General features: G+C 42.8%; 1 protein-coding gene across 1 annotated transcript in view; it reads right to left on the minus strand.

Annotated features, from left to right (window-relative positions):
• The window catches only part of MYO1B (myosin IB), a 367,758-nt gene that overhangs the window by 213,795 nt on the left and 127,052 nt on the right, over positions 1-26,911 (minus strand). Inside the window, 2 exon segments of the mRNA XM_029606086.1 lie at positions 21,615-21,678; positions 22,762-22,808. Coding sequence (XP_029461946.1) covers positions 21,615-21,678; positions 22,762-22,808 — 111 coding nt within the window.

Below are 26,911 nucleotides of genomic sequence, written 5' to 3' on the forward strand. Positions count from 1 at the left end.
CTGGGGAATAACAGTCCTTCAAGACCCTAGGTTTTACAAGTCCTCTGGTCAAATGACACTTCAGGAAACACCAGACACAATGTTATGATTGTTGATCAAAAAATAACTCCATTTACTGGTTACTTTTATGCATATAGGGGCTGATTTTAAAAGCCTTATGCGCACCGGGCCTATTTTATAATGGCCCGACGATGCGCATAAAGCCCCGGGACGCGTCTACGTCCTGGGGATTTACAAAAGAGGCAGTCCGGGGCGGGGCGGGGCCAGAAGCCGGAGGATCACGTGTCGGGGGGTTTAGGATAGGGCTATGGGAGGGGATAGGTTAGGGGAAGGGGTGGGAAGGTCAGATTAGGGAGGAGGGAGTGGCTGAAGCTCGTGGGTGTCGGCGCGCACAGGGTGCACCCTTGCACGCGCCAACCCCACTTTTACAGCATGTGCGCGCTTGTGCGAGCATGTTATAAAATCAGGCATATATATGTGTGTGCTGGATAGCGCGCGCACATGTACGCCCATGCATATGTTTGAAAAATCTACCCCATAGTGGATAATGCATTGAAATTGTTGGTTCAGTGTGCTGCGACAGTCAAAAAAGCAAACAGAATGTCAGGAATTATTAGGAAGGGAAAGGTGAATAAAACAGAAAATGTCATAATGCCTCTGTATCGCTCCATGGTGAGACCGCACCTTGAGAACTATGTACAATTCTCGTCGCCGCATCTCATAAAATATATAGTTGCCATGGACAAGTTACAGAGAAGGGTGATCAAAATGATAAAGGAGATAGAACAGCTCCCCTGTGAGAAAAGTCTAAAGAGGTTAGGGATGTTCAGTTTGGAGAAAAGATGGTTGAGGGGGGATATGATAGATGTGTTTAAAATCATGGGAGATCTACAACGGGTAAATGTGAATTGGTTACATACTCTTTTGGATAATAGAAGGACTAGGGGGCACTCAATGAAGTTAACAAGTAACACATTTAAAACTAATTGGAGAAAATTCTTTTTCACTAAACTCACAATTAAGCTCTGGAATGTGTTGCCAGAGGATGTGGTTAGTGCAGTTAGTGTAGCTGGATTTAAAAAGGATTTGGATAAGTTCTTGGAGGAGAAGTTCATTAACTGCTATTAATCAAGTTGACTTAGGGGTAGATTTTAAGTCATGCATGTGCGCATCCATGTGCGCGGGTATTTTATACCATGCACCACATTGGTGCACTCATCTTATAAAATACAGTTCCTGTCTGCACATCGTGCTGAATTGTAAAATCTCTGTGCTCATTGGTGGGGAATTGGGCTGGGAGGGAACTTCCTTATACTCCTACCCAACCTTCCTACTCTTTCCCCTCTACTCCCCAACTCCTAACCCCTTTCTAGCTATTATAATTTTTTTTATTTACCTTGTAGCTCCTTTGGAGCAGCAGTAGATTCTGCACGCAGGCCAGCTGCCGGCGCACGCTTTCCCAGGACAGCAGCTAATGGTGCTGTCCTAGCCTGCCACCCCCCCACCCCGCCCCCTCCCTGCCCAGACCACACCCCCAGCCCGCCCCTTTCAGACAGGCTTCGGTGCTTATCGGGGATAAGCTTATGGCCGGACCTGTTATAAAATGCGCGCGACACGTGCAAAGCTCAGCCATGTTTGTATCCCCCAAAATTTACACATGCAGCCTTTTTAAAATCGAGGCATTAGAGAATTAGCCACTGCTATTACTGGCATCAGTAACATGGGATCTGCTTAGTGTTTGGGTACTTGCCAGGTTCTTAAGGCCTGGACTGGCCACTGTTAGAAACAGGATGCTGGGCTTGATGGACCCTTGGTCTGACCCAGTAAGGCAATTTCTTATGTTCTTATGTTCTTATGATGTACTTGATATAGTGCAAGTCATAAAGGAAAACCCAGCAACTGGTATACCATCCAAACTTTTACAATAAATGCAAAAACTGAACACACTGGGGTTTCTTCTTCTACCATGCTTTAGCCACAGTACTGGTTTGAAAAAAACCCACCCTGGGCGTTCCCAGAACTGATGCCTGTCAGGCTGAATTTCTGACTCCTTCCCTCCACAGAATCTCTAATAATCTTCTTGGAAGACCAAAGAAGAACTCTTGCTGCCACACTTCAGCAATAACTCAGAAGCAACTCCCAAGTGTGATAGTCCTTTCTCGGACTTCCACTGGACAAACATCCACAAACATCAGGAAATCTCCCAACGCAGATGAGATGAAACTAACTCTTCTCTTCTACAAGATCTCCTCTATTTTCCCTCCCAAGATGCTCCTTGGATTCGAAGAAAATCTCCCAAGTCTTAAAGCCCTGGGAGTCCCACCCTTGGGTCTCAGCCACCCTCGCAAGGATAGGAAATGGAGAAAAAAAAAAAGAACATGAGCCAAAGCGAGCTCATGACTTTTGCTTTCCTGATGACACCTCCTGTTGGGGAGTATCTAAACACACTATACATATAAACTCCTACTCTGACATTGCACATTCAGGTCTGTGAAGACAATGACCTCTCTAGAAAGGGACTTTTGGGTCGCTCTTACACTTAATACTTTTATTAATCCAATACATTAATTATCACCTACAAATTGTTTGCTGATCTTTATTTTTATGTCTAAGTGGGCAAACAGGTCAGTCACGTTACTTATGTATGAGAGGTCTGATGTTTGACGACGCTAACATTTATAATATGTTGCATGCATTGAGTGAATGCAGGTAGTCATAAATCAGTTAGGGCAAACAGGCCAGGAAATGGCAAATGTTTCATTGTGCAAAAGTGTGTTCTGGGTACAATTACAGTCAAGTAATTTATAACCTAGGCGGTATGACTACTGAAATGTAAGAGCCTAAAAATGATCTGTACATTCTGATGTACAAAAAACTAAAAATGATGATATTACAAAAGCATCTCTTTTCAAGACAAGGCATCCAGGGTCCTTGCATGTGTGAGAAGGGCAATTAGCAGAGAGACCCTTAGAAGATGCTGGTGGCATTTCTTTGGATCCTGAGGTAGAGTTGGAGATACCTCATGACCAGAAAAAGGATGAGATGAGACAAATCCTATCAAAAAAAAGATGATGGGGAAAATTTAGCATTTATCATATCTGTAGAAAGACTAGGTACATTTGCATTAGATATAGGGAGAATAAGGACAGTTAGGGTAACATCTGATATATTTTACAAAGATCTATGTGAGGGACTGTTTAGAATATGGGAACATAATATACACTGAAAATGATCAAAGACATTTTCAATACAGTTTTTTATTTTGTCCTTGTAGTTTTCTCCTGCTCTTTTGAGTTTTCAGCTCAATCAGAACTGGCCTGTATTGAGCTACGACATCATGAGTCTTCAGTTTGGAGATTTTTTTCCCCTCGGTTTCATATCTCCCTTCCAACTTAGTCCAGCCATCGCAGTCACAGCCCTCAGTTAGGGAGCCACAAACCATGGCTTCCTCTAGAACCAAGCTAATGTGACCCTAACCCTGGCCACTAGTGTTGGCATTGAGTAAGGCTGTGGCTTCTTCCCTCTGCAGCATTCCCAGCCCGGGAATGGAATACTTGCCTGAAGATCGAAGCCCAAGTCCTCCACATGGCACAGTACAGTATGCCACTGAGCTACTGACAATTTTTACGGTGCGAGGGGTGGCAGGACGACATGATATGGCTCTGGATATGCCTGCCACTAGAACTGATTGATGCACTTCAGTTTTAATAGTAATATGAGAAATATTCTGAACTGCTAACAGGCAAATATGCAACAGAATAGACATCTGCATGAAGGCTAAATTCTATGGACAATCTAGGTTACTGTTTCTTTAAAGTATTGTATCTTATTATCATATATACTATCTCACACTCAGTTTAGTTAAAAGTTCTTTATAAAAAATATGGTTCGATTATCTTCTGTTGTGTTCATCCAGTTCTCCTGGCCACTGCTTCAAACTGTGATCTGCCAGCACAGTCCCTGCATTTTTTATGGTGGCAACTAGGCAGCATCTTCACCTTCCTCATCTCTGAATGTGTCTTTTTTCTGAAAAACGTGCCTGGAGGAACATCCTTCCTAATGGTGCTGTGTGGGGGTCTCTTGCCTCTCTCTTCAATGACTATAGTGACAAACACCATGAGGAAAAATAAAGATTTGCATAGCAGACTGTATAGCATTTAGAATCCTATTGAGATGATGCAGGGTGTCTGGATGGGGAGGGATTTGTTTTGACTGGTTGTTTTATGTTTTTCGTTTGTTTGTTTGTTTTAGCTTTAGACAGATATAACTCTCTCTATGCTGTGCCATTACTGCATCCTGAAAATGGTTGTGAGGCAACAATTCCATAAGCTGTAGCTTTCTAATGGAAACTGTATTGTTCCCATGTGTTCTGGCTTCCTGTCTTTCTAGCAGACTCCACCTCTCATGATGTGGGACACTTTTTTTTAAATATATGACCTGCTGACATGCACCTAATCTTCACCAGCAGAAGTTAATAAATTAAGAGACTGGGAAGTAGAGCTGTCAAGATTATATGAAGGATGACCGAATTGTGCAAGGTGATCAGGAAAAGCCACCAACTCACACATTAAGAGTGTTTATCTTTCCTCCTTCTAATGGAGAAACCACCAAAGGAGCAGCTACCGCCATCAACAAAGACCTGTTTCAACAAGGAAGTCTTTACAAGAGCCATAATTAGATCAAAAACCAGAAGGAGAGCACAGGCGGGACATCCATAAAGCAAGACTTGACACCTTTAACGACATGCAAATGCAAAGCAAGGAATTTGCAGTCATCTTAGATCCTCCCCAGCTTGGAAACCTCAGCGTCGCTTGCTGTAGCCCGTTGGAGGAAAAGACCCTTCATGGTCCTCTTAAAAGCACTTATTAGCTTAAAAATGTGTCAGGCACTACCCATCTGCCTTATTGGTTTCCTTTTAAGCAAATGTCACTTTTGGGTAGAATAACACCATATTCTTTCTATTGGATGTGACCAGCAGGCGGTACCACTCGCAGCTAAAGGAAGACATTTAAGAAGTGATGCTTTTTTATTGGACTAACTTTATACATTTGTGATCAGCTTTCAAATGCTATGTTCTCTTCTTTCATTGCAGGAAGAGAAAGTAAAAGCTGAGTGCTACAGGACACTTTCGTTTTATATCCAGCACTGCTGTTCCACTTGGGAGAGCTGATTCAGTGCACATAGAAGGGCAGCCAGGTGGAAGAAATCCCTATAGATAAAGAGATAAGGTAGATAATGTGGAGGAGCAGAGACGAGCTGACGCTAGGCAACAGAGAAAAAAAATGGCTTTCCAGCCCACATTAAAATGTCAGCTATGCCTTGAGAATAGGATTAGGTTCAGGATTTAATGCTGCAGTACAACTACAGTAGGTATCGAATGACCAAGCAGGTACAACACGTACACTTGTTAGAGTTCTCTTTGTTGTGGCTTTTTTTTTTTTTTTTAAATGCAACTTCTGAGGAAAAATGATTTCCTTACTTTGGTACCTCCAAATCTAAATTGTTGTGAATCTCAAATCGGAGCTGTTGTGCTGACCATGCTACAAAAAGGAGATGAAGTGGAAAAATGTATGGGTGCTTATCCCTTTCCACCAGATTTCCACCAGCCTACTCTCCTACCCTTCTATTTCCCTGAACATCTTCCCTGTTCCTGCTTTTAACGCCTTTCTTCTCAATCCATCCTTTTTCTCCCCACTCCTCCCTTCTGAGGATCAAAAGATTTATCCAGGTAAACTTGGCTTTTTATTCATATAAATCTGTTCCTTTAAAAATATCCCCTCTTTGTCCGGTAACTTTGTATACAGAAAATATTTGTGCTGTCAAAGTTACCCAGAAAAAAAAAAGGGGTGGGACTTGAATTGTGGTAAGGTTGGGCCAAAATATTTAGCCATGTTTAGCCATATAGGGACAGATTTTAAAAGCCCTGCGCGCCGAGCCTATTTTGCTTAGGCCCGGCGACAGGCGCAAGCCCCGGGACGCGCGTATGTCCCAGGGCTTTGAAAAAGGGACGGGAAGGGGGCGGGACCGAGGCTTCCAGCACAGCGGCCGTGCCAGGGGACCATGCACCGGCACGGCCGCTGTGCCGGTGCATGGTCCCCCGGCACGGCCGCTGTGCCGGGGGACCATGCCCCGGCAGCCGGCCGGCGCGCGCAAGTTACACCTGCCACAGGCAGGCGTAAACAAAATAAAGGTAGGGGGGGGGGATTTAGGTAGGGCTGGGGGGCGGGTAAGATAGGGGAAGGGACGGGAAGGGGGCGGGACCGAGGCTTCCGGCACAGTGGCCGTGCCAGGGGACCATGCACCGGCAGCCGGCCGGCTCGTGAAGTTACACCTGCCACAGGCAGGCGTAAACAAAATAAAGGTAGGGGGGGGGATTTAGGTAGGGCTGGGGGGCGGGTAAGATAGGGGAAGGGAGGGGAAGGTGGGGGAAGCGAAAGTAAAGTTCCCTCCGAGGCCGCTCCGATTTCGGAGCGGCCTCGGAGGGAACGGGGAGAGCCATTGGGGCTCCCCTAGGGCTCGGCACCAGCAAGGTGCACAAGTGTGCAGTGCTGTGCACCCCCTTGCGTGCGCCGACCCCAGATTTTATAACATGCGTGCAGCTGCGCGCGCATGTTATAAAATCGGGCGTAGGTTTGTGCGCGCTGGGTTGTGCGCACAAATCTACACCCGCGCATAGCTATTAAAATCCGGCCCATTGTGCGCTATACAACTAAATGTGTGCATACAGATCAATCTGCACAAATAATAGGCCTAAAGTTAGCCAGATAACTCTATCTGGATAGCTTACGTGCTCACCAGCTTATTGAACATGGCTCTCTGTGTACAGATTTCTTCTCTCCCCCTGTGGCCAGTCTCTCTTCCTCCTCCTATCATCCTTTCCCAGTTACCCTGTGCTTGCCAAGCTAGGAGAACCTACATACACCACCTTTCAACAGCAGGAAGTGCTGCTGCTGCTGCTTATACAGTGCAGATCAAACTCCGCATACTGACCACAAGAAATGGGGGTAGCAATGGAGAGTTGCTGCTTTTAGGAGCGCTGTTCTCCCATTGGCAGCAGAGAGAAGAACGGCTAAAGCAGAAACACCTGAAGCACCCATCCTTACCCACCACACTTCAAGAGCTCCTTAGAAACCTTTTCTGCTTCTACCCTAATACATTTGAACTACTACTACAATACAAACAAAGAGTGATACCAGGGCATGAAATCTTTGGAATCAGGTAGCATGGCCACAATTAAAAGTACATTTTTTCCTACTAAACATACAAATTGGGCCAGACCACAGGATATATTGGGGCCAGTTGAAATACTGACTTCAAACTCCGTTTTTCCCAAGTGCAGACATAAATACGTCTATTTGCCCTTAATAGTCCAAAAATATATTAAAAGGCTATTAAAACAGCAATTTAACATACAGTAATTGACCAAAAACGATGTAAATGGTTTTTATTTTAAATATTTAGGCCTGCCTGTGTCCTCCTGCTCTTTTTGGTTTCCAGATCAAGAGGAAACTTGCACACAGTGCCATGAACCTTCATCTGCAACTACTCATTCGCCACCCCACCACTCCCGATTTTAGAATATCTCCCTCCCCCAATCTAGCCCAGCCAGCAAAGCAACAGGCCTTGGCAGGGACCTCAGACTGCAACTCTTTCCAGAACCCGACACACACGTGCATCGAGTCTGGCACCAGATGGCCCCTGCACGATGGCCGAGTTTCCTTCGCCCATGGACTGTGACCACCACCCTTGCAGTATCCCCAGATGGCACAAGGAACAGAGGTCTCCCATACACTAGAGCACAGCACTAGCCCCGATATGGAATGCTTACACAGAAGTCCATGCACTATGAAATTATGCAGCACTATAAGGACATCAAGAAGCTGATGAACGGAAAAGAAAAGATAAATTCACCATAACCTTCAGGTTAGCTGTGAATGAGAACTCTGCTCTCGCCAGCAGTGTTTTGATCCTCTGCTGGGCCCCATCGAATAGGAATGGGAAATCATTTCATTTTCAAACCAAATCACATATAGTTTAGCAAATCTGTTTTGCCTAAACTTTGTGCATTGACATATGTTTGTCTAAAATGATTGTGTCCTAGCTTTCATTTAGTTTAGTTGGTTGATTCAGTTACTTTCTTGCCACTCACAAGCATATTTTTTTAAATTGACAGACTAACATTTCTTCTAATGTTGCATGTTTTTCATGTGAAATTTACCCTCTTCCTAAGGACAACTTCCAATACAAAAAGGTTTTCCTGGTACTCAAAGGTGAATTCCTAGATTGTTCATTAAGAAGTTCATCCAGGCCTATTCTCAGGGAATCTTTATTCTCTAATGGCTGAATTTTAAATCGGCCATGCCTACAAATATTGTCACTTATGCGCACGGCCGGGCCCTGCGCACACTGCGCGCATTTTCAAAAGGGCCCAGCCGTGCACGTCAGTGACAATACGTGCATAATTGCTGGGCCCTAAAAAGGGGGGGAGGGCCAGGGTGCAGGGCAGGATGGAGGCCAGCTGGGACAGCGGGAGAAGTGGGAGAAGCACTGGCAGCTGGCCGGCGCACGTAAATTACTTCGGCTCCCGAGGAGAAGCAAGTAACAAAATAAAAAAAAAGAGGTAAGGTAGGAAAGGTTTAGGGGGTGGGGAGGAGAGGGGAAAGGGAAGGAAGCTTAGGCAGGGGGTTAAGGAAGTTCCCTCACAGTCAGCTCCTTAATTGGAGCGGACTGGAAGGGAAGTGGGGAAAGTACTGATTGCGTCACCTCATGGACTTCACAAAAGTACAACCCCCTTGCGCACACCGCATGCACATGCATGTGTGGATTATAAAATCTGGCGCGCATGTTATAAAATCGGCGCATCCATGTGTGTGCACTGGGAAGAACGCTCACATGGATGCGTGCACCTTTTATTGTTAAACGGTTTTTATTAAGTTTTATGGCATAATAATACATCCATTGATAACGGTCCGGGGGAGCTGGAACTCTTAACCCCCTCCAGACAAAGACCACAAACAGTATTGAAGCCATTATAATCCTTCCAATAACACCCCACCCCCCTCCCACCTATGACAACAAAGTCCATGTCGTGCAGTCAAGTCGGTCGTTACCCTGGTGTTAAAAGCAAAAGCAGGTCAGCAGATTACTACTCAGTCATTAAGTATCAGGCTTCGTGAATGGTGCAGCAAGGCCTGCAGATAGGGATCCCAAATCTCCAGAAACTTCCTGCGTAGCTGAGGGTATGCACGGGAGCTCAGATCCTACATACGCATTATATGATGAAGATGGTTGCGCCAGGTCCAAAAGGAAGGACTGTCGGCAGACCGCCAATGCAGCAGAATCACATTCTTTCCAACTAAGCAGGCTTTCAATATAAATAGGCAAGGGCCCCTCCTCACCGGAATACGAGGACACGAGCCAAAGAGAAAAATCAAGGGAGTTATGGGGAGGGAAATCTTCAGCAGTGCCATAATTGGCTATACTACCCCAAAACCTTCGGATGGGAGAGCATGCCCAAAAGGAATGAGACATGATACCTATGACCCTGTGACACTTACCACAAAGGGCCGACATGGAAAGTCCGGCGCGGCATGCAATCTGTACAAACACGTCTTAAAAATTTGAATTGCATTTTGCGATAATACATATTCACTGTAAGTTGGGACACCCACCTAAAGCATACTCGAAGGACAGGTAATTACAAACACCCCATCTCTATTCCACTGATTAACCAAAACAGCATATGGCTCCTGCCTAATTAGGCCTTTAATCTTTTTATAATACTGGGACAAAAGTAGAAGATAGTGGTTTATCGAACAAAAATATCTTGTCCAAAGAGAGAAAAACCCCTGAGGACCTGGATTCCACGGGCAGTGATTGGATATGATGTTGAATTTGTAGGTAGCAAAACACTTGCCCAGACCCCAGCTGGTACAACGTCCTCAAGTCTGACAAAGGTAGAAGTTGCCCCTCTCTATCAAGTAAGTGACCTAGTTGCTTAATGCCAGTGGTCCTCCACTGGCGAAACCTGGCCGTTTAGGAGCCAGGACTAAAGTCTCCATTCCCCTGAATGGGTAACAAGTATGCACAGTGTCGAGGTATCTGTAATAATTTGATCACAGCCCGCCAAGTCTGGTGCAAAGGACAAATTGAGGGAGAGTGAATAAGAAAGGATAGGAAAGCAGTGGTTTGAACCTGCATAACATACGTTAACGCTAGGGGAGCCACTATGACCTGGTCAGCCAGGACCTGAACACGATGAGACCCCTCCATTATCCAATCCCTGAGAATTCGAAGGTTCCCTGCCAAATTATATAGTCTTAAATCGGGGACACCCAAGCCTCCCTCTCCCCACCGCTCCCAAAGCCCTGCCAAGGAAATCCTGGGTTTACCACCTCTCCGAAGGAAACAAAGTAATTCCTTGTCCAATTTTAGCAAGTCAGTACGACAGAGCCAAAGTGGTAAGTTTTGAAGTAAATAAAGCCATTTATACAGTAACAGCATCTTAAACAAGTTAACCCTGCCTCCCAGTGAGAGAGGCAAGCTTCTCCAAGTACATAGCATCTCTACGGAGCGCTTAAGAAGGGGGGCTACATTTAATGTATATAATTGATTGGGTGAGTTAGAGATAATATCCCCTAGGTATCTAAAGGAGCCTTCAGCCCACTGTAATGGGAAGGTTCCAGGCCAGCACTCCCGAAGAGTGTCCGGAAAGGCTAGGGCTTCGGATCTGGCCAAATTAAGTCGGAGTCCCGCAAACTGTCCAAACTCTGTGAGTAACAGCATGAGGGTTGTTAGCGAGCGGTGAGGGTCCATCAAAAATACCATAATATCATCGGCAAAAGCCGCATATTTAAACACCTCCGATTGTAACCTAATACCTCTCACTATTGGGGTGTATAAAATGGATAGAAGGAGAGGTTCTAGCTGTAGGAGAAATAATAAAGGCGATAATGGACACCCTTGCCGTGTACCTCGGGAAATTGGAAATATCTCAGATTGCGATCTATTAGCTGTAATTACAGCAGTAGGATTGCTATACAAAAGTTGGATTGCATCATAGAACATACCATCAATTCCCATCATCTTCAACATATAGAATAGATAGCGCCACTCTACCCTATCAAACGCTTTCTCTGCATCAAAGCTGATCAAAAGATATGGGCAATTCATTTGTTGGCTCATTTCCTGGGCCACCAGAAGCTTCCGAATATTAGCGAGTGTGTAACATTGGCGAACAAAACCCACCTGATTTTGGCCTATCAGGGAAGGAATCACCTCCGCCAGGCGATCTGCCAGAATTTTTGCGAGAAGTTTTTGATCAGCATTGAAAAGCGAAATCGGCCTATAAGAGGCCATGGATGAGGCATCCTTTCCGGGTTTGGTGATGAGGGTTACATGAGCCATATTAACGTGAGTGGGATATTCACCTACAGCAATTAAGTCTGTAAAGGTCTGAGCCAGCACCGGTCCCACAAAATCATGTCAGCATTTATAAAACTCTGCAGCATATCCATCAGGGCCCGGGGTCTTAAATCGTTTTGCCTGTTGGATGGCTGATTGCACCTCCTCGTCTCCCAATGGCCTATTGAGCCAGGCCTTCTGAGCGGTGATAAGACTAGGCAGAGTAAATTTAGTACAGAACCGCTCATAAGCCTCAGGATCCCAGCCCTTGGATGTATAGATTGTGGAGAAAAACTGATGAAACTGCGAGAGAATCTCTTTAGTATCCATGACTGCATGTTCCTCAGGTGTCCTAATGGCTGCAATATGATGGGAGCTGTGTGCTGTTTTAAGTAAATTATTTATTAGCTTCCCAGATTTATTACCATATTGATGAAGGTGAAACTGGTAATATAGAAGGCTCTTTTTAGCCCTCTGATGAAGTAGGGAATTAATAGCTCCTTGTAAAGTTCTATAACTATCTCTATCTGCAGGATGATTTGTGCAGGTCAGACTGTCTCTCACGGCTTTCAATTGGCTGCTTAAGGCAAGAAGCCGCTTATCTAGCATTTTGCATCTATGTGCCACATAGGAAATAATATCCCGTCGTATTACCACCTTTGCGTGTACCAAAAGAGAATTGGGTTGGTCTCATGTTCCCCATTCAGGCTAGCATAGTCCTTCCATCTGGAGCATAAGTAAGATTGGAACTGAGGGTCATCTGCTAAATAGTAAGGGTATCTCCATATGTGAGTAGGGACTGAAGTGGGAGAAAGCTGCAGGTCTAGCCATATGGGTGCGTGATCTGATAACAATATCTCCCCTATGCAGGCATCTCCAAGTTGCGAAAACTGATATGCACTTAGAAACAGATAGTCTAACTGGGACCATATTTCTCTTTATCGTGCCCTTCTGTAAACCGCTGTGATGGTTATTTAACTTAACAACGGTATAGAAAAGTTTTTAAATAAATAAATAAAATAAATATCATGTGCACGGGATAGGTGTGTGAACTCCCACTCAGTAGAGTGGAGCACCCTCCATGCATCCACCAGATGTAACGTCTTCGCTAGCTGTTGCAACCCCTTGCTCGCCCCATTGTCCCTAGTAGTGACGTTAGATTTATCCAATTTTAGGTCTCTAATAGCATTGAATCGCCCCCTAAGATTATAAAATCATCAAGATATGGAAGTAACAAGCACTGAAGGTCACGGAAGAAAGTAGGGGTATAGTTGTTAGGGGCATACACATTACAGAATACCATTTGACGATTATATATCTGAGTGACTAAAAGAATATATTGTCCGTGAGGATCTTTAATCTCTGTTAAAACCTGAAAGGGTAATTGTTTATTAAATAATATCACCACCCCGGCTGATTTAGTCGAACCTGAAGCAAAGTATACATCTCCTACCCACCATCTACAAAGCTTCATGTGTTCAACATCCATCCATTAGATGGGTTTCTTGCAAGAAAGCAATATCAACTTGCTTTTTTTTTTAAGTGACTGAGGACTTTAGATCTCTTAATAGGGGAATTTATTCTGCATACGTTCCAGGATAAGACTCTAGTACCAATACTAGCAGCCATTTACTTTACCAGGATCTAACATGCCCAGAAAAGTCAGATCATTAACATGGGGGCCCTCCCAGCTGAGGCTCCCATGGAAAAGTGTGACTTATTTATTTATTTATTTATATTTTTTTCTATACCGACATTCCTGTAAAAGTACAAATCATATTGGTTAACAATGAAACTTCAATTTCACTCTAGGACATATATATTGTTCCACGACATTGACTGACCACATAGTATGGAATGTAACCAAAGCATGAGAAAAAAATCCACCAGCCCTCCTTCCCTCTCCCCATCCCCACCTCTCCAATGTCCCATGCTATCCCCCCTCTTTCTCGCATTCAACCACATGAGTCACCACCATGCATACAGTCGCCCACCCCCTCCCCTTCCAACCCCATCCATAGCAAGAAAATATCAATAATTAAACAATGATGCAGCAAATGGCAACATTAACAATGGCAAACTTAAGGAACTTTTAAATTGTCCACAGCAGTTCTCAGCCATATGGCAAAGCCTTACAGACTAAGCTCCAGGGAACTCAGTATCCAGTTGCAGGCTATAACATGTGGCCGCTTCGGTTGGGCTCTCACCGCTTCCAAAATTGAAACATCCATTTGTAAGAGCACTTAAGTGCACTGCAAAACCAAATTGTCGGCCTTCCATCCCAGCAGCATGAAGGTGGGCTGCGATCAGGGATCTATCCCATCGATTCTATTAGGTCAGGGCAGCACTCACCGCCGGTGGGCTCCTCGATGCAGGGGAAATTGAAGTTTGCATAAAAGCCTTGACTACTTCCGACTCCATGAACCACCGAATCCAGTCTTTTGTGGCAACCCGGATCCGCGGAGGATAAACCATAGTGGCATGAAACCCTGATTCAATTAATTTCGTGCAGAGTGGAGCCATAATGCGCTGTTTAGCCGCCAAGTTGACAGAAAAGTCCTGAAAAATTAAGATTTTCCTGTTTCGGTATTGCAGGGATGTCCCTGCTCGGGTGGCACGTAGGATTTCACTTTTGTGAGCAAAGTTAAAAATATTTGCAATGACTACTCGGGGTCAAAGGTCTGAGTCGCGTTTTGGGCCCAGGCAGTGTGCTGTCTCGATACAGAGAGGGCCATGTGCACACAAAATATTTAGTTCCTTCTGCAGCCACCCCTCTAGAAATGACAGCAAATCTCATTCGACCAAGGACTCTGGGAGTCCTAAGAACCTGAGATTGGACCTCCTGGAGCGGGTTTCGAGGTCCTCCAAGTACTCCATGTGCTTCTCAAGTGCGGCTTTGAGCTCCATAATATCAGTTTGAGAGACCTGGCAGCCATCTTGTAAATCAGACACTCACTGTTCAAGCTCCGAGAAATGGGTCTCAAAGCCTGCAACTACCTCATTTAGCTCAGTTAGTTTCACTGAGATTGTTTTTAGTTCAGGTCCCAGCAATTCGGAAATCGCTGCCTTAATTTCTGCTATCGCAGTCATACTCCGTTGTGCCGGAGAATCCAGCACCGTATTGGGCACTGTTTCCGTGGTTCTCGGCTGTTCTTTCTCTTTCTTCGTTAATCTGGAAGTCATCGGGCTTAACGTAAAATGAATGAGCACCAGATTAGTGTCCTCAAGGGTTCCTAAGCAGAATCACTGCAATTTGAGCTGTGGATGTGGCTGGATTAGAGAGGGCCAGCACTGTGAAGGGAATCACATCCTTCCCTTACACTGCATCACGTGACTCTCATCGCGTGCACCTTTTAAAATCTACCCCTAAGAAATTCTTTGAAAGGCAGTTTGGCAGCAGTGAGAACGCACCCAGGAATAATGATCTTGCCTGGAAAATTTCATAGAATATTTTGTACTTCAAAAGTCATTTTCTTGTGACTTTGTTTGTGGATTCTTGTATCCTGTTTTATTTTGGTAAAGTACTGTCACTTCTATAGACATGATTGCTTATGTCCTTAAATGGCAGTACCTCTGAACTGTCTCTCTTTGAATGTGAGGAGGATCTCTTCACCCATGAAAGGAAAATGAATTTTACAGCTGGCCAGGTGGCAACGAGCACAACTCCTCCTCTTACAAGAAACCCACCTTACAGATGCCGAGCATGTTAAGCTTCGGTGCGGCTGGGTGACCTCTGTTTATTATGCTTTGTATAACTCACGAAATCGGGGAGTTTGTATTTTAATCGACAAAAATCTGCCCTTGATAGTTAATAAATCTTTCAGTGATCCAGAAGGGAGATATGGTTTTTTTTATTGTACCCTAGGTTTGTTTAATTTTACTTTGGATAATATATATGGTCCTAATACTGGCCATGTTGAATTTTTTCAGAAGCTCGTTGATCGCCTTGCCACCTTTGGCTTTGGACTGTTATGTATAGGTGGAGACTGGAATGTATGTCCTGACCCTCAGTTAGACAAGTCTTCTAAACTTATCTTGTCTACTTCTCAAACGTCTCCCCTTACAACTCTTAACGACACCTTACAATTAACAGATGTATGGTGTGATCTCCATGCAGGGGTCAGAGATTATACTTTCTTCTCCCCTAGACATGGTACATATAGTCGCCTAAACTATTTTCTTTGTACTAAGAATTTTTTGTCACATATGGACAGCTGTGAAATATTTCCTTATACTCTCTCTGATCATTATCTGGTCCAATTGCAGTTCTCCTTTAAAGACATTAATCTTCCTATATTCTCATGGCAGCTTAATGCTACGTTGTTAGGGGATAAATATTTTCTGGACTTGGTTGTTAATGCTATCACTGAATACAATGACCATAACCCTGACTGTAACTATGACCCTACATTGCATTGGGAGGCCTTTAAAGCTTTTTTGAGAGGGAAAATTATTAGTTATGCTAGTTTCTTACAGAAGGACAAACGGAAAGAAATTAACGATCTTTTGGCTCAGATCCATACATTAGAAACCCTTCATAAACAAAATTGCTTTCCAAGCACGCTATGCGAGCTTGAGAAAACCCAACAGATCCTTCGCTCACTTGAGATAGGGAACATAGAAAAAGCTATAAAGTTAACTAAGGTTAAGTTTTATGAACACGGGGATAAGGTAGAGGTCCCTCCTGGTTAGGGCTGTTAAACGGAAGATGGAAAAATCCTACATTTTTAAGATTAAAAAAGGTGATGGCTCGGTCATGGTTACTTCTCAGAAAATTGAACAGGCTTTTGTTCAATTTTTTACTGACATATATACTGACTCAACAACCGCATCTCGGGAAGATATACAGCACTTTCTTAATAGTTTAGACCTGCCTGCACTTTCTGAGCCCCAAATCAAAGGAATGATGAAGCCCATTATGGTACAGGAAATCCAATTGGCAATCTCTGAATTACCTAAAGGAAAGAGCCCTGGCCCAGATGGATACCCTATTGATTTTTATAAAAAATAATTTTCTCCAAGGTCGTGCAGTTTTTACACTTTTTCTTTAACAATGCCAGTTTAAATGGCTCCCTACATGAAATGGCAGATGCCACTATTGCCTTAATACCCAAACCTGGTAAAGATAAGGAGTTATGTGGCTTCTTTCATCCTATGTCCCTCCTAAACTCAGATATAAAAATATTGGCAAAAATTTTACAACTGCGTTTGGAGAGAATACTCTCCTATCTAATTCATAATGACCAAACGGGATTCATTAAGGGGTGAGTTTCCACTTCTAATATGAGGCGTTTATTTAATATGCTTCATCTGGCCAAATAGAAGGGTATCTCTGGAGTAGCGCTCTTTTTAGATGCAGAAAAGGCCTTTGATAGGCTGTCATGGCCTTTCCTCTTTGAAGTTATGACTCAAGTAGGCATTCCCCCTCGATTCATGGTCTGGGTTCAAGCTATGTATAAATCACCAAGGGCTCAACTGTTGATTAATGACCATCTTTCCCCTTTTTTTGATTGGCAGAGGTACTAGACAGGGTTGCCCTTGTTCCCACTTCTTTTCAACCTGGCTATTGAGCTGCTTGCTAGGGCTATCTGACAGAATCAGTTAATTCATGGTATACACCCTGAGCGGACGTACACATAAGATTTCCCTATATGCTGATGATGTGCTGCTTTATATAAGTAAGCCAAGGGTATATGGACCTGCACTGCTTAATGCATTCGGATGACTGTCTAGGTATAAAGTCAATTATCAAAAATCAGAACTGCTACCCTTAGATGCTAAGTTTCCAATGCCGGCCTGTCTGTCTGTTTTCCATAGGGCTGAAAATGGCTTTACTTACCTGGGAATTCAGGTTACTAGAAACCTTCGAGACCTCTACCATAAAAACTACAGTGTTGCCCTTGCTCATATGAAACAAGACTTGATAGATTGGGAGCACCTAACAGTCTTTTGGGTGGGCCATATAAATTTACTTAAGATGTCCGTGCTTCCAAAGTTGCTTTATCTTTTTCAACATCTCCCTTGTAATGTGCTGGCTCATGTTTTTGTTGATTTACATAAAGCCATAGCTAAATTTGTATCGAGGCAGCATAGGGCACATCTGCGTCTACATATCTTATAGCTTCCCAAAGTTCAAGGTGGTATGGCTTTACCTAATATCTGTTTTTATTATTGGGCAGCTTGCTTGGTGGGACTGCACACCTGGCTGCATGGTGGGATGTGGCATGGCTAAGTCTGGAAAAGGAGCAAGCTGAACTAGTAAATCTTGCTACTTTACCTTTTCTGGCCCCTACCTCTCTTATGAGGCATAAAATAAGTAGGTCCAGCCACATTATAGCACATACTCTTATGACTTGGGGTCAACTTCAAAGGTTTTTGGGTATGGACACAGACAAGCTATCCCCTATTGTGCCTATATTTGAGAATCTTTAAAGGCCTCCCAATGCAATGTAGGGTCATAGTTACAGTCAGGGTTACAGCCTTGCAATCTTGGAACAATATCAACACCAAGATAGCCGACGAAATCTGCCCCTTAATACACAAAAAAATACCAATATTGACTACAGACAAAAAGCCATGGTACACTAATGAACTCAAAATGATCAAACAGGACCTTAGATCCAAAGAGCGCACCTGGCACAGACAACCTTCCCCCACATGCAAATCAATTTACAAACACACTCTCCACAATTACCGTCAAGCCACCATCCAAGCCAAAAAGGATTTCTACGCAGCTAAAATCCACAACTACCAATTCAACTCAAATGTTCTTTTCTCTTATGTTGCTGAGCTCACTACCCCCCCCCCCCCCCAACTCCCAAGAAGAAAACTCCAATGAGAAATGCACAGAACTTGCTAAATACTTCAAGAATAAAATTGACAATATTCTCCTTCGATTCCCCACCAAAACCACCCCCACCTCTCCCCTACCTACTAAAGCCAATGGAATCACTTTTCAATCCTTCGACAATATGTCTACCCTTGAGATTGAAACTATACTAAAAAAGATAAAACCTGCATCCCACACAGCTGACACCATCCCCTCTAAATCCCTCCTCTCCATACCCACTTCCATAACCAGACTCCTAGTTGATCTAATCAACTGCTCACTTACATTTGGCAAAGTCCCAGACCCCCTTAAACTTGCTATCGTCAAGCCCCTCCTTAAAAAACCCACCTTAGACACCAACGACCCCTCAAACTACAGGCCCATATCCAACCTGCCTTTTGTATCCAAAATCCTTGAAAAGGTAGTCAATACACAACTCTCTGACTATCTTGAAGACTACAACATTCTGCACCCTTCTCAATTTGCTTTCCGTAAAGGGCGTAATACTGAAAACCTCCTCCTAGCAATCACTAACACCATTCATATAGGCATGGACCAAGGAAACTCATACTTACTCACCATCCTAGATATCTCTGCTGCATTTGACACAGTCAACCACCAAATCCTTCTATCCCAGCTATCTGAGATAGGCATCTCCGGCACTGCACTCTCATGGTTCACCTCCTATCTCACCCACAGAGAATACCTAGTCAAAATTGACAACTCAGAATCTCCACGCATCCCCCTCATGCAAGGTGTCCCCCAAGGATCCTCCCTATCCTCCACCCTTTTTAACATCTATCTCCTCCCTCTCTGCTATCTGCTTTCTGACCTAGGTCTTAACTTCCTCCTGTATGCGGATGTTGTTCAGATCCTCATTCCCATTCAAAAAACCCTCAAGGACACCCTGCATTTCTGGGAAACCTGCCTAGCCTCCATCAATGTACTATTAGCCAACCTCCAGCTTACACTTAATGCAGTCAAAACAGAAATCCTCCTCATATCCAACAATCCTGAATTCACATCGCAGGTCACATCCAACATCCCCACCCCTACCCACCCCCTCTTGCCATCTGTAAGAGACCTAGGTGTTATACTAGATCAACACCTTAACTTCAAAGCCCACATCAAATCACTACTAAAAGGAGGTTTCTATAAACTCCACATCCTCAAAAAACTGAAACCCATCCTCCATGCCCAAGACTTCCATCTAGTTTTGCAGTCTACCATTCTATCGAAATTAGATTACTGCAACTCCCTTCTTCTAGGCCTCCCTTACTCTACAATTAAACTGTTACAAATCTTGCAAAACTCCATGGCAAGAATCATCACTGGCACCCGCAAAAGAGAACACATCTCACTAGTCCTAAAAGATCTGCACTGGCTTCCCATCCCCTTCCGTATAAAATATAAAACCCTCACCATTCTTCATAATGTGCTTTACAAAAACAACCCTGCATGGCTCAAGGAAATGCCGCACTTCCGTGACTCCAACCGCCCTTCCAGAGCCAGCCTCACTGGCACACTCCACACACCACCCCTCAAAACTGCTCATCTCTCCCTCACCAGAGAAAGAGCATTTACCATCGCTGGCCCCACCCTATGGAACTCACTCCCAATGTCTCTCCGCCTTGAACCCTCTTTACCCAACTTCAAAAAAGGCATCAAAACTTGGCTCTTCTTACAGGCCTACCCTGATGCCAATCAAACCTAAACCCCTCTGCCCCCTTCCCGACCTCTCCTTCGCCGTTTCCCACCAACAATGATGTAGCCTAAGCATATGTTGACTATGTAATTATTGAAATGTTATGATTATGTTAATTCTATTATTATAGTTCCTTTCTCTCTCTCTCTCTCTCTCTACTACCTCTGCTCTTCACGCTCCTTGCGCACTTGCTTTCTCCCCACCCCTTCTCTCCTCTTCCTTCTCTGCTCCCCTTTCCCCCTCCATGTTATTTGTAATTTCTCTTTCCTTTCTACATGAGTTGATTGTAAACCGGTATGATGTGTCCTACGAATGTCGGTATATTAAAAGTTCATAAATAAATAAATAAATAAGTAAGTAAGTAAATCTGATTCTAGATACTTGTACTTTCCCCCTTGCTTTTAGAGGCTGGAGAGATAAAGAGTTCGTTCTCCTCTCGGATTTATGGGATGATGACGTTTTCATGGATTTTTCTGAGCTAGAAGTGGAATACGATCTTGGTCAGGAGTCACGAGCTTCCTTTTTTCAGCTATGGAACACTTTAGAGCACTTCAATTTAGCCGAACCTCTATGTCAGCTGAATAGGGTGGAACAGTACTTGAGTGACTCAGGCGCTCGGAAAAAAAAGCATTGCCTTATTGTATCGGGGCATTATGGCGGATAAATATGGCCTCAGTACTTCCCCTGCTTTAATAGAGGCCTGGAATATTGATTTAGGAACTACTTTAGATGCTAAAGCCTGGAAGACTATCTGGCAGGTGGCACATCGTGTTTCCATCTGTGTATGATGTACCAAGTTAATGATTAAATTGCTCCATAGGAAATATGCACATCGCTGTTTTACTCTAAATTTATACCTGGGGCAAGCTCTCTCTCCTGGCGCGACTGTGGGGAGAGGGGTACTTACAAACCCATGTGGTGGTCCTGCCCCTGTTTGCATCGGTTCTGGTCACAAATTACACAGGAAATAGCTGATCTATTGGGGTTCCCGGTAGGTCTTACACCTTCATTGGTCTTATTGGGCTGATGGTCAGGGTCAGCCATACCCTTGAAATATCGTAAATTGGTTGCTCAACTACTACTGGCTACTAGATTCACGATTGCCACTTTTTGGGAGTTTGTTCACAGTATTTCTTATTGGAGATCCCAGGTGAGAGAGGCGGCTGATTTGGAACAAGTTCTCTATGCTTTGAAAAGTCAAATGTTTAAATATCACTTGATTTGGGATATTTGCCACCAGCATTCTGTTTAGTGCTTATGTTACTTTCATGGTACCTGCTTTTTTGTTTCTGTATATTTTACTTTGTATGCCAAAATGTTTATAAATAAAGAGGTTTTTTTTTTTAAAAGTCATTTTCTTGTTGTTGTACATAGTGCTGCATTACAATATACCAAAATCTCGAGAAAGCATTTAAACCTAGCCAACTTTTGGTCCTCTTATCTGAAATACCGCGTTAGAGAGCTACAATTAAGAACTGCTTCAACTCCACTGTTCTCATTTGTCTACAGGAAATAGAGGGACTTCAAAACTGAAATTTGTGACACATTTCAGAAACAAACAACAGTCAATGGATGGGATTTCATTTCATCTAACAATTATTTTTATATTTGCTTCTGGTTCTACTTTATTTCACAGAAGATCTTGTTTTTAGAACAGTGTACAAGTATTAGACTCACAGTTACTTATAACGCCTCCCAGCGGGTCTCCTTTGAAATCAAATTCAATGTCCATGTACTTTCCCTGTCAAAACAATAGTTTAGCAGTATTAAAGTTCTGCAGAAACACTGCTTCTCCTCCTGTTCATAAAACATACATTACACAACAATTTGGTGTAGAAGGCCACAATAAAGGCAATCTTTAAGGTATGCCAAGGATAAGAAACAGAATACCAGGCGTTGATCCAGGCTCCCACCTCCGCCTGGATCAACGCGCGCCCGCCGGCTCCCGCCTCGATGAACTTTTGTTTTAATTTTCGCCTGCGCCTTGCTTCGGGATGGGGGGGAACCATCCACTTCCTGGTACCTGTCATTCAAATGTCAGTTGAAATGACATTTGAAATGACAGGTACCAGCGCACCCAGGATACTGTATAGGCGCTGTATTAAGCGCCTATACAGTAAAATGGGTTGCGTGGGCCTAACCCTTCGCCTAACGCTTTGCAGACGTGGCTTGCATTTGCAAGCAATTTAAAAAGAGTATCGAGCGGTATGTGAGCAGGACTGTGCGTGCGGGGAACGAGGGTGCACCTGGCACTGCCGCACTCTTTCTAACGCGGCCTTACAGTATCGACCTGAAACAGAGGAAGCTTGACTGAGAGTCTAGGTGGGGGATGGGAAGGTTATTTTAAAGGTGCAATAGAAAGAAAGCTGGACAATAGTCCATGCATCTTTTCGACTGAGATGTAGAAATCTACTGAAAGTTGAGCATAAATGCAATTAAGACAATTGATGTTGTATATATAATAATTTGAGTGGCAAACATAGATAAAACACAGTGCAGAAGGACATACATTTGTTTGCTCTTTATTTATTTAACATTTTATTGAACATGATCTCTCTGCCATTTGTTATTTGGACTTACTAATGTTCCACCTCATTTTGTCTCCTTTTTGCTCCATTGCATTATGGTGCTCTTTATTTTCTGTTCCTGCTTCTCCTTTTGCTTATTTTCCAAGCTCTATTTCTTTCTCTGCTCTATTCTATGTTAACCTTTCTACCCCACCCTCATGTCCTCCCACCTCATTTTTAACCGAATCATTTTTTCTGGAGCAAACTGGAAAGGCAAGGTATTTGCAATATTTTAGTGCTGCTGTTCAAATACTTACAAATCTGGATGAATTGTCATTCCTTACTGTTTTGGCATTCCCAAAAGCTGATTGAAGGAATAAAGAAAAACATACAATGTGTTATTGCATTAAGAATAGGAATCCTTCATTCACTAAAAGCCTTCTGGCCAGGAGCGCAAAACCTCAGCTAGAAAGGACATAAGCATGAGAAAAGGCCAAGCCACTCCGATTATTCAGCTCAGCTTTAACCTAACGACGTTGTCCACATGGGAATTACATGGCAGGCCAAGCAATTTAAATTGAGCCCAAAGTAAAGGAATCTGAAATGCCAGAATCCCTTTCCAAGGCAAACTTTGACTACAAACATCATGCTCAGAGTCCTAAACCTCTGCCAGAAATATCCCATGCAAACCTAAATTATAATAAATATATATCAAATATAATCCTGATCAAAATATTGCTGAAGACATGGCAAAAACCACTCACATTCTGCCATATCCAAAGAATAAACTGCACCAACTAGACCGAAATACACATCAGCTTCTTAAATATTATTTCTCATGTTAACTGTAAATGGTAAAGCTTAGTTTGGTGAAACTGAATTATGCCCTTTGATAGCAGAAATAAAAAATGTCAAGCAGATTTTTATTTATGCCAGCATCACAATATAGGGCTTTGACTGCTGTCAAGTTTCATCATAGGCAGAAATGAACTCTCAGCCTCCTCAAAAGTTAACAAAAGTTGATCATTTATAGGCCATAATGACATACTGAATCTCGAAATACAAACTGGAATGAAAAGTTCATGCACACAGCATGCTTTTCAATTTAAGGAAGTGCTAGAGAAAGAATTAATGATTTTATTTTTTTTTACTCTAAAAGCAAGTTTGCTCATCTGTAATCAAGATTCTCTATAAGGAGGATGAATGATATCATACGATGTCACCAACATGGACTCAGTTCTCAGAGCTCAGTACAGAGTTTACTATGCATGGAAGTTCCTGCATATGTATGCTGCCTAGTGAGCTTAAGCTTTAGCAAGGTGGTCGACTCCCAGGGAGGTGGTCAGATATTAAGTATGGTTACCTCATCCTGCTATCTACAGAGAATCTTGCTTACAGGTAAGCAAACTTGCTTTCTTTGTGGATAAACAGGCAGGAAATAGCCATTAAGCATGACGAGACCCAAGCTGAAGGTTATCATGCAGAGCAACAACTAAAACAAGCAACCCAGATTCCACTAGTGAAGAGTGGACTACTAGGTGAACAAGCTGCACAAAAGTTAAATTAATGTCCCTTCAAGATATGTAGTCAAGACAGTAGTGGGACGTGAAGTTATGAATTGATGACCAAGTGGCAGCTTTACAAATATCTTCAATGTAAGTGGCCCTTAGATGAGCCACTGAATTCGCCATGTCTCTCATTTTTTTTTAACTTTCTATTTATGAAACCTTTACAAGTATATAACAAGAAAAAATTAAAACTACAAGAGAAGTTTGGTTATACAGAACAAAATGAAGGAATAAGGTGGATCTATATACAGACAACAACCAACAAGGACTGAATTATTTAGTCTGGGTGGGCGTGGGTGTGGCTTGCTTATTGCGGCGGTTGCTACCCTAACTAATTGGGCTAGATATTTCACTTAGATGCAGTTCCAACACTGCTCTCTCATTAATGGTAGGGGTGGAAGGGAAATAGAACCAAAAGGTTACTAAGAGCCAAGAGTAACATAAGGATGAGAAAAAAAAAAAGTGCAAAACTTGCTGGGCAGACTGGATGAACCATTTGGTCTTCTTCTGCCGTCATTTCTATGTTTCTATAAATAAACAGTATTTATAGAAAAAAATATACCATAATGCAGACAAAGGTCCATAATTGGAGAGACAGTTATCCATTTGCAAGTAAAAATATACTAATTTACCAGAAGTACTCCTAAACAAAAAATTCTTATATATCAAGTATTCTCTAGACTAGTTGTATCATTAAGAAACCTTTTTAACTGTAAAGAGTAATAAAAAATGAATTTACTCCCTTGATATGTAACAATACATTTACATGGGAACTTCAGAAAAAAGACACTAGTCCCAATACTTGGGGCTTTAATTGCAAAAACGCTTTTCACTGTATCTGTGGATCTTGGAACGATCAGAAGAAACATTAACCTTATCTCCCAGAAAGGGAAGAAGTCTATTTCTGAAGAAAAGCTTCAGAACTAAATCGTTATCCATTTTTAAAGTAAAATAGATCTTTAGTTTCTCTGGCAACTATATTCACTAGAGAGTTCTCTTACAAAGTGGAAACATCTAGGCCGATTGAGGGAGCCAATACATCAATATCATCTTCTTGATCATTAGATACCCGTTTCTGAGAGGAAATATAATATGCTCTGTAAATAGGAGGCATATTTTGAGGCAAAATCTTTAAATTTTCAATGACATTTTTTTTTTTACCATTTTACAATTGAGAGGGTAAAATTAACAAAATTAATTTTTCAATTAATTAATTAATTAATGAATTAATAAAATTGAGTTAATTAATTAATTGATTAAAAAAAATTTAAAAATTTACAAAAGGCAAATTTTTATATCTCAAAGAATTTTCAAGTGTTTCTTGTACGGAAGAAATTCCAGAAACCTGGTTAGAAAGAGAACCCAGAAGAGTAGCATGAAGAAGAATATGATTCAGTCTAAGCAGAAGCATCAGTAGAGAATCTGCATAACTGTACTAAACATCCTTCCAATTGGTGCAAAGAGATAGCTAAATCTTTTAAATAAATGTCTTTCTTAGGTATAGAGATAGATGTAGATTTCTTTTATAAACTAGGAGAAACAGGATTTAAACAAGAAAGAGGAGAGGAGAATATCATCCCATCATCACTACAAGAATTAACCCTCTGCTTCAACAAAGAAGGAATACTCCCCCACTTCTATTCCAGAAAGCCCCATTACAGCAACTTCAATAAATGAAAGTCCTGCAGCTGCTCCTTCTTCTGTAATTTCTGGAGCAGGTAATAAGACTCATCAAATAATCAATCGTATCTAGAAGTTGTGAAGGAGGGTTCTAGTTTTCTGAGCTCAAAATAAAAACATTGCTTGAAGATGTCTCAGTTGACACCAAAACCAGAGTCTCTCCAACCCAATTAGTTGGTTCAAAGATGTAACAACCCAAGAGTCCAGGGGACCCACTTTGAAGACAGAAGCTCCCACAGACAATGACATTTAACCCCTTCCTCTTCTTGTGCATAGGCCAACCAAAGGTAACAACTTGCAAAACAAAGGAAGAAAGACTTACAGCCTTCAAAGTTATTTCCAAGGTCCGCTGAATTTCCTGCATGGCTCCCCAAGATGCTCACAAGGTGCGCATCCCTTTGGCTTGCACCTTAGGCTGCGTGCGAACAGCTGAAGATCTTTCATGGCACTGGTTGCGCTGATGGCATCAGCTGGGGATCATAGCACTCACCACCCACACAAACAACATTTTTTGGGGTCGTAATAGCTATTACTTCCTGCCAGGTCTTCCCTCGGGCCATAGGCTGAAGATCTTTTATGGCACCGGTTTCACTGACACCAGCTGGGTATTGCAGCACTTACCATCTGCCCAAATGGCATCTCTCAGGGGCGTAGCAGTTGTTACTTCCTGCCAGGTCTCTCTGCCACGACTCTCACTTGATGAGTCTTAACACTGTAATCTGCAAGCCAGCGAACTCATAATAGTGCACAATAGTTTGTTCACCAATTAGTCAGAGCTCTCTTGGTAATTGTCTGTCTCAGTCTATTGGGATCAAAGGAAATGTTCAGAGGAAAAGCTTAACAACAAGGCTGAATCATTTTTAAGTAATATGCTAGAGGGGGCCTCTTTTGCAATCTAGAGCATGAAGAGCCTTTTATTCCCTGTGCGTATGCGGTGTTGGGAAGAAAGAAGGCAACACAATACTTTGGTTAATGTGAAATACAGATACCACTTTTGGAAGGAACTTAGGATGAGTTCCTGTGGTGAGTAGGAAACCAGTACCTGTAAGTCACTTAACTCTTCAAGCTGAAGAGAAGGCTACAACGGACAACACTTTCAAGGTGGAAACTTCAAGTTCACCAACTCTTGAGGTTTGAAGGGACATTTAAAAAGTTGAGCAAGGACTACATTGATGTCCTAAGGCACTGAAGGTTTACCGACTGGAGACCTGGATGTCAC

Source organism: Rhinatrema bivittatum, chromosome 6 (genome assembly GCF_901001135.1).
Source record: "Rhinatrema bivittatum chromosome 6, aRhiBiv1.1, whole genome shotgun sequence".
Classification (NCBI taxonomy): domain Eukaryota; kingdom Metazoa; phylum Chordata; class Amphibia; order Gymnophiona; family Rhinatrematidae; genus Rhinatrema; species Rhinatrema bivittatum.